The 9,793-nt window shown below is 28.9% G+C and overlaps 1 protein-coding gene across 1 annotated transcript; it reads right to left on the bottom strand.

Annotated features, from left to right (window-relative positions):
- Nucleotides 1-43: 43 nt before the first annotated feature.
- LOC130965615 (protein DETOXIFICATION 16-like) lies at nt 44-3,145 on the bottom strand. Its single transcript, XM_057890383.1, has 7 exons — nt 3,002-3,145; nt 2,164-2,708; nt 1,977-2,063; nt 1,811-1,867; nt 1,342-1,699; nt 229-315; nt 44-138 (listed from the first exon to the last, which is right to left on the bottom strand). The coding sequence occupies exons 1-7, from the start codon at nt 3,128-3,130 to the stop codon at nt 64-66; spliced, it is 1,338 nt and encodes a 445-aa protein (XP_057746366.1). The 5' UTR covers nt 3,131-3,145; the 3' UTR covers nt 44-63.
- Nucleotides 3,146-9,793: the final 6,648 nt, after the last annotated feature.

Below are 9,793 nucleotides of genomic sequence, written 5' to 3'. Positions count from 1 at the left end.
CACAAAATTACTTACATGAAAAAAAAACCAAAAAAAAATGTAACATGCTATAAACTCAAACTTTTAAATAAATGAATTATTAACTCTTTCAATACTTGTCTGTCCTAAATTATTAACTCTTTCGCTAGTTATCCTTGCCTACAAAAAGAAACAAATTTAACCATTTCAGTAACTAATAAGCAAAACTAAAATTTTAAAGAAAAACCAAAAAGAAAAAAAAGTAGACACCTCTTTCTTCCAATCAATCCGAACAGTTATGATCATCAGACCAAGTACTTGAACAACAAGGGCACATATAATTCCAAGCCAGAGTCCCTGCAGAGTATCTATCCTTATTATATAAAAGTTGATATTTAAATTTTTTTATATTATATTTAAATTATATTTTTTAATAATTTTATATTATTAATTTTACTTACCTAAAAATTAACTAATTATCTTTTAATAAAAAATTAAAAAAAATCTTAACTAGAATTATTTAATTAAAATATAAAATATTAATTAAATACAATAAATATATATTAAAAATATTATTATAATAATAATTATAACAAATTTTAGTTACAAATATTAAAATTCTACAACTTAAATATATTAATAGTTTTACTATTATATTATTTGGTCTATAAAATTTTGTTACTCTTTTTTTTTTAATTTTTCATACTAATTAGCAAAAACTCCTTTAAATAAATTTAAATTTGTTACATTTTATTACTAAATACATTTAAATATATTATGATTATAAAATTAATTCATAATTTTATATTTATATTTTAAATATTTTTTATTCTCATTTATTTTTTTAAATCCAAGTAAATTTAAATTTGACACATCTTTTTAATAGGTATATTCAAATCTTTCATAATTATAAAACTAATTTATATTTTTGATATTTTTTGTTCTCATTCATTTTTAAAATATTTTTTAATTGTTTACAACTCAAAAAATACCATATAAAAAGATAAAGTATGATAACTAAAATAAACATAAAAATAAAAACAACAAATGAAGATATAGTTTTTCACAACTCTAATATAAAAGGTCTATATCTTTTTTAAAAATAAATATTAAAATTTTAAAATAATAAATTATATTTTAATTTATATTATATTTTAATTGAATAATTATATAAAATTATATACAAATTATTAAATAAATATTCTATAAAATATTTTTAATATAAAATAATTTAAATTTAACATTAATTTATATATTATTTAATCAATTTTTAAATAATATAATACTTATTAAAAAACACTATATAATATAATTAATTTACCTTTTCCCGTATGGCGCATATCTCAATCTAAAACAATAGATTTCGGTTTGGTATTTACATACCTTTACTTCAAGATGCAAGGCGAAAGCTAACACAATAGCTGATGGAACTCCAACTACATAATATGACCCTAAGTTAATAAAAGCACCCATTTTTTGCCAACCGCATCCTCTAACAATTCCTGAGACAACACCCTGCAGCCCGTCCAAGAAATTGGATGCTGCAAGAATTGGCAGCATAAATCCCACCTGTCGAATCACTTGTACGTTGTTACTGTAAACATGGCCCCAAACGTTGCGTATCATTATCATCAGTGTTGCAACCAGGATACCCTCAATAATGGCTGCTACTACCACTACACGCACTGCTAAACGTGCAGACCAAGGATTACCAGCTCCAAGTTCGTTAGATACACGAGTACTGCAACACAAACAAACAATGATGCAATTACAATTTTTTACTTGATCTCGGACATTTGTTGTCACAGAATTCTAAATATTCGTCAGCACGCAGCAGTAATAATTAAGTTACCTTATAGCTCCACTTAATCCAAACGGGATCATCCAAATAGTTGATGCTGTATTCACACTGTAATTCCCAACATTAATTAATATCGGTGCAAATAACAATATCCACAATAACATGTAAAGATCTAGTAGCTAAGAATGGTGAGAACTACATCAAATGTGGAACTAACCAAATAGAAAGCACTGATGTTTGCAACTTTGGATTTGGAAGACGACCAGATAAGAGAACCATCAATTCAAACGACCACAGTTCTAAGCTGTTCAGCACAATGGCACAATGGGAACCAAACAAAAACTCATTCGTAGAGGATTTCGAACAGTATAACGGTGAGAAAAGCAACGTTAGTAGAAACTTACCAAACCATAACAGCAGAAGGAATAGCAAGTTTCAAAAAAGAAGGAATATCATGGAATGCCTTCACTGAAAATCCCGTCCAAGTTTGTGAACATTTTGGAGAAAACTTAATGTATAACGCAAGTATCAACACATTCACCCAATATGATATACAATTTGATATGGCAGCTCCTCTACTCCCTAAGTCATATTTTAACACTAACGCCCAACACAAAGCAGCATGCAGTGCAGTAGCTACTCCAGAGCTGAGCATCATTGGAACTCCAATGTTCTGTGTTTGTAGAAATCTAGTGTGACATTGAAGAACACTGGAGGCAAAAAGGTATGGAATGATTAACTGAGCATATCTTCCTGCTTCTGTGGAGATTTCGTGATCTTGGCCAAATAAAATCAATATGGATTTTGTGTTTGCCCAAATAATAGAGATGGGTATGCATAAGATGATAAGAACAAGCATGGCTTTTTGAACGTGTATGCCTAACATGCCATGCTGTCCTGCTCCATATGATTGGCCACAGAAGGTATCTAAGGCACTTGCCATTCCCATCTGTCATTATATGAAACCAACAAGAAGTTGAACACAAGGTTAGTCGATTCAATAGAAACAGTTGGCAATGAATTAGTAATCGCTTCTAGTTTCCATGCCATGGAGGGGAGTAATCGGGTTTCGTGTTGAAATATTTTCATAACTAACATCGAACAAAACATTGGGATGGTTCAGTTCGGATTATATTTATTTGATATTTTTTAATAAATTCAAATTATAAAGAAAAAGAAGAGAAGAAAAATCAGATTAATGAAACCGTAAAAAGAATGTTAAGATATATAAAAGGAACTGACCACTAAACCAATGCCAGAGACAGAAGAAAAGGAGGTGGCCATGGAAACGCCGGAGAGAGCCAACTCGCTGACATGACCCACAAACATTATGGAAATAAGCTCAATGGCGAAATTAAGAAGATTCACCATAATTAAAGGTCCTGCCAGACATACTTGCTTTCTCACTTCTTTAACCACTGATGTTAACTTATTTTGTTTGGATACATTAGGCTCAACAGAGACACGGGTATTATTCTTGTATTCTCCCTCCATGGACTAATTTATATATTCTTACATAAGTTGTGGAGTGAAGAAGTTTATAAGGAAGAACAAGTCACTCCCATAGAACTTATGGAAGTGTGTTGTAACACAATAGATTAGGTTTATATTTAGGTGAGTTTTATGGAGGCATAAAAAATGGTGGCTAAGGATGACATTAGGTTAATCCCTGTTTGAAATAATTTTTTTTTAAATCTACTTTCTTTTTTTTTAACCAAAAAATAGGATTGAGATTCGAATTAAATCAAAATTATATATAGATATTGTGTTTTAAAATTTGAATTTCACTTGGATGTTTTTTTATTATTGTTAAAGAAGAATTTTTTTGTAATTATTGAATTTTATAATATTTAAAAATTTTTATTCTTTTGACCCAATTATATTTGTAGAAATATTTTTATTTAGTATTTTGTTGAATTTTTTGTGCGGAATTTAAAGTTCGAGAATTTTATGTGTTTTAGTGCCTATAAAAGTATAAATATCAATAATAGTCTATTTTAAATATAATAGTGAAGTGAAATCACAATATTTAGATTGAAATTGCATAATAAAAAAGGAAATTAGTTTTTAAGAATACTAATAAAGTGAAAGAGTTGTGACAAATGAAATAAAAAAAAAAGATAAATAGAAAAAATAAAGCATTACTATTATTGGCAATTTATCTTTTACTGATTTGATTTCAATTATTTTTACACTGATAATTACCAAAAAAAATGAATTAAAAAGCACGTTAGCATATATTTATACATAATACAATAATTTTCAGTCTCAGCAATTTTAATTTTATGTAATTTTTTTTCAAAGAAATAAACAAACCAAAATGAAATAAATGACAATTCAATTATTTTAAGAAAGCATTAATTAAATTTTATTAATAAAAAATTCAACTATTAAGTATTAAAACGGTCTTCAGAATCTTAAAAAATTTCAATAGCAAAATTAAAAAATTTTTGTATTAAAATTAAAATATTTTAGCGTCACCGTTAAGAAATTTTATTACTATTTTTTACTTAAAGAATAAAAATGTAGAGTAAAACCCCATAATGGTCCCCGAAATTAACGTCGTGCACTAAAATCGCTCTTGAGATTCAAATTTCACCAATTACGTTCCTGAGATTGTGAAAATTACACCATAGTAATCCTGACCCGTTTTCCGTTAACGACGCGCTGACGTGGCTTGATGACGTGGACCTTTGGTGACACGTGTCACCCCATGGTTTGGCCACGTGTAACGGTATGATGGCGTGTCGGTCAACGACACGTGGCATGCAGACGTGGTTGAATATGCCACGTGTCACATTGCTATTTTGCCACGTGTCGCAATGCTATTTGTCCACATGTCATCTACTATGTCATCGTTACATGTGCATCAAATCGGTCCCCTTACTTTGCATCAAATGACTCATTTTAGTCCCAGAAATTGAATGTCATGCACTAAATTAGTCCCTTCATCAGTTTTTTTCTAATTTTTTTTATAAATTTAAACTTCTCATTATATATTTGAATACACTAATTTTAATTATATTTTTTATTATACATATTTTATAATAAATTTTTTAATTAATAGTGTTAACTTATATCATTAGAGTATATGTTAACTAAAACCAAAACTTTATTATTACCTCTTTTATTTATTTGTATCTGTTTTAATACTGTTCAAGTCATGATTACAATAAGTACTTATATTGATTAATAGTGTAATATATGAAAAAATCGCCTAACTAAATTATAGATAAAATGAATTATTATAATCACAGTATAAATCTATCTTATTAATTTAGTGAGAAGTTAATTATATGAAAAATCAGACATTCTTAATAAATATTTTAGGAATACTTGATATGACACTTATTAACTAATATAAATTCGTTATTAACTAATATAAATTCGTTATTCCCATCCATTTTAAGAATGTCCGAATATATTACACTATTAATCAATATAAGTATTTATTGTAATCATCACTTAAACAGCATTAAAACAGATACAAATAAACACAAGAGGTAATAATAAAGTTTTGGTTTTAGTTAACATGTACTCTAATGATATAAGTTAACACTATTAATTAAAAAATTTATTATAAAATATGTATAATAAAAAATATAATTAAAATTAGTGTATTCAAATATATAATGAGAAGTTTAAATTTATAAAAAAATTAGAAAAAAATGACGAAGGGACTAATTTAGTGCACGGCATTCAATTTCAGGGACTAAAATGAGTCATTTGATGCAAAGTAAGGGACCGATTTGATGCACATATAACAATGACATAGTAGATAACACGCGGACAAATAACATTGCGACACGTGGCATAATCTAACACGTGGCAAAATAGCACTGTGGCACGTGGCATATTCAACCACGTCAGCATGCCACGTGTTGTTGACCGACACGTCATCCTACCGTTACACGTGGCCAAACCATGGGATGACACGTGTCACCAAAGGTCCACGTCATCAAGCCACGTCAGCGCGTCGTTAACGGAAAACGGGTCAAGGACTACTATGGTGCAATTTTCACAATCTCAGGGACGTAATTGGTAAAATTTGAATCTCAGGAACGATTTTGGTGCACGGCGTCAATCTCGAGGACCACTATGGAATTTTACTCTAAAAATGTATGATTTTATGCGTATGTTTGTGAATGGTTTTTGTTGGTTTTTCTACAAATATCATTGAGTCAAAAGAATAAAACTTTAAATTTAATAAAATTTATTAATTAAAGAAAATTTATTTTAACCACGATAAAAAGAATTATACCAGTAAAATTAATTCTATATTATCATTAGTAAAAAAATAAAAATTAAATAAATAAAAAAATAACACTAACAATACAAAATCCTAATTACATCTCATTGTCTCATATATTTAGGAGTGGGCACGGATCGGGTTGGTTCGGATTTAAGATTAAATTAGAATCGAACTAATTAAATTATAATTGGTTCGTTTGGTTTGAATTTATATTATTTTTTTTGTGTGTATTCGAACTAAATTAAACCGATTGAAAATAGATTGGTTCAGTTTGGGTAATTAGATATCGATGAAACAGAAATTCATAAAAAAATAAATGTTTTAATATTAATAGAAATAATCTAAACATGTTAAACACCAGATACATTCAAAACTAAACACATTAAAATCCAAACATATTAAATACTAAAGATATTAAAATCCAAACATATTAAAAGGCATATATATTTTTTAATTTTTAATTTTTTTATTTAATTAATATATGATCGAGTTTACGAGTTGGTTCGAATTCTGCACAACCAAAACTGTTATCCGAACTAATTACTAGAAAGAGTTATTAATTTGGTTCGAATTGAATCCAATTACCCGTTGGTTTCAGAACCAATTTAATTAATTCGGTTTAAATTCGAATGGGTAATGGGATACACTTTTTTTTTTTAATATTGGATTTGAGTTGGTGTAATCCATCAAAATGTCTAAAAAATTGTATTTAACGTCATTGTGGAAATATACAAAACGTCACCGCCGTTTTCAATTTCTTTTAATTAAAAAAAATAAAAAAGATCAAAACGTCAATGACATTTTCCTATTTTCCATTTAAAAAAATTTTCCCCATGCAAAACGGTTCTGCCGTTTTGTAAAAATTATATATTTTTTTATTTTTTAAATGAAAACGGCATTGCCGTTTTGTATATAACAAATTTAAAATTTATTTTACATATAAAACGTTGGTGACGTTTTGTATCTTCTAAAACTTAAAAAATTATCCCATACAAGAGTAAAACTCACATATATTAAAATATTGGGGCACATCACACAATTTGTTCCAATATAAAAAAAATCAGCCTAATGGGATACCCGCAACCCGTACTCACCCCTCCATGTGTTAGTGTCAATTTTTTTTATTTATTTAATTAGCAATAGTTTAGCAACCGGTTTTGATGAGTTACTCACAAAAGTTAAGCACATTCCGCATATTCTCACAGTGCGAAATATTTTTACAATTTGCACCTATAAAGTCAAAATAATTTGTATTTTTATGTGCATGTTTTAGTGTCTGTATGATTATATCATGCAATATTTTTTTAACACATTCTCATTTCTCAACTACCCATATCATGCAACATGAGGAAATAAATGAAAAAAAAAATCCAGCACCCTATCACCCTCCCTCATGCGAAATTACTCATAGTTGATAACAAAAAGGGTCTAGGACAAAATAGTTTGAATGTTAGATATATTATATTTTAGTTAGAGTTTAATTAATATGTATTCTTAGAACACATTAAAGTTATTAACTAATAAAATTTTAGATAAACAACTAAATTGTTTTTAATTTTTAAACATACTCTTTTAATAATATTAAATATATATTATAAAAAAATACTTAATTTTAATATGTTTTTTACAAATATGATTTAAAAAATCACATTTTATACTTAAAATTTAGTGATTACACCAACTAATTTTTTTTTACAATTTTTTTGTTAATAAAAAAATACTTTAAAAATATGAAAAATTATTGAGATCAAATTTTGGTTTAATTTTTTAATATATTTTTTAAATAATTATCTAATTATTTTTGTTGAACTCTTTAAAAATTAAGGACAATGTTAGTAGTTTATTTTAATATTTTTAATTAGAAAAGAAAGACTATGTACCTAATAAAAATCATCTACCAAATTAATTATTATATGTTTGCGTAACTCATTTTCAGTTTACATCCTGTATACAAAGAAGATGGTATTGCACATCCATGAAGAGAAAGGGTGAAATTTGCATATTCAATTTCTAATTCAATTTCAATTGAAGATGTAGAAGAGGCCATCATAGAATAAAAATAAGAGTTTGAAACAGCGAGCCTGCAGGGGAGAGATAAGTTAGTGAGTAGAATCATAGAGTCAGATTAGATATTTAAATGAGATGACACTAGAGAAAAGAGGTTAATACTCTGTTTTGTCAAATGTGAAATGGTGATAAAAAAAAGATGACAGTAAAATTTTTGTTATATTAAAATTGTCGCTAGAAGTATAATCAGCGATCCTAAGTAATAATTTGGCCAATTGATAAGCAAAAAATAAAACAATTTCAAATTTTCAATACAATCTATAGCATGATATAAACTGACATCTTGAATCATCTCAAGACATGTCTTATACCGATACCAAAAAAATGAATCCAAGCACTTAAATGACATTTGTTTGATCTCAGAGCCAAATAAATACTTAGTTGGGAAGATAATGAACCAAGTACAGAAGATTGTCAATAACACAAAAAGATCATTTATAAATAAATGAGTAAATTACACAATACTACATACAAGTGATACAACAAAAAAAAGGAGAAGGAGGTGAAGAGTTAAACGATTTTATTATTATCTTTTTTAAATTACATCATTAATTTTTATCTCACATCTTTAATAGTATAAAAAAATAATCTACAAAAAAATATAAATAATTTTTAATCAATTAAGTCAATTATAAATAATTGTAATTAATAATTATTAATTTTATATTTTTAAAAAATAAAATATAAATAATTATTAATTAATAATAATTTAAAAAATTAAAATTACTAATTAATAATAAATTGAGAAATTAAATGTTGGTTACCCAAAAGAGTTCTCCACGAAAATCGTATTTTACATGTATTATGGGGAACCTTTGCAAAGTCTAACTATTATGATTGCCACGTGTTCATTACGAGAACCCTCTACACACCTTCCCCAGGTGACAGGTGTAAAGAAAACTGATTATCTACATCATAGCATTGCTCTTTCTTTTTTTTGGTCAGAGCGAGATTGGGGATTCTGACATCATAGATGGATAGCAATTTCAGTATCAAGAGTGTGATTCAAGAACCTTAATAACTCTCATAGCATTGCCCTTTAATAATATAAAAACATTCTTTGTGGTTTACTAATAAAAAAAGAAAAAGACAATTTAGTCCTTCGCCTTTTAACCTGCAGATATTTTCGTCTCTAAGCATTGGAAAATACATTTAAATCCTAGACGTTCTTGAAAATAAGACCGATCAGTCCCTTCGTCCATGAGCCACCCTCAGAGCGGACGGAAAATGCTGAGCTGGCTCCCCCTATGCTTACCTGGCTCAACGGCGTTCCCACGTGACACGTTAGTGGGATAGAGGTTTTGAAAACGGGACACATAAGTTCCTCTCACTCAAAACGACGTCGTTCTGAGTGCTGCCCTAATACTAAAATTCATTTGGGTCGTTCCTTCATGGTGGCGGCTGGTGATGAGGAGAAGACTTGTTCAGATTTCAGTAATGGCGACGATGGCAGCGTGCGGTACCCTTCTTCGTGTCTCTCTCTCTCACGCCTCAAATTTGATCCGCGACGGCAACTTCAAGGCAGGTCGGCGACGATGCATGGCACAATGGCGGCTACTTCTTCCTTGGCTCCCTTGTGCGGCGGCTTGGGCTGGATGGAAGGTAAACGGCGACGATGAAGCACGAGAACGGCGGCGAGGACCCTCCAGCGACGCCTCTCTTCGCGGCAGCGACAACGGCGTGGGAATTCGACGGTGAGGCGTGGCGGCGACGGC

Source organism: Arachis stenosperma, chromosome 3 (genome assembly GCF_014773155.1).
Source record: "Arachis stenosperma cultivar V10309 chromosome 3, arast.V10309.gnm1.PFL2, whole genome shotgun sequence".
NCBI classification, from domain to species: domain Eukaryota; kingdom Viridiplantae; phylum Streptophyta; class Magnoliopsida; order Fabales; family Fabaceae; genus Arachis; species Arachis stenosperma.
Note: the sequence above shows the minus strand (reverse complement) of the source record. Positions and strands in the feature narration are given on the sequence as shown.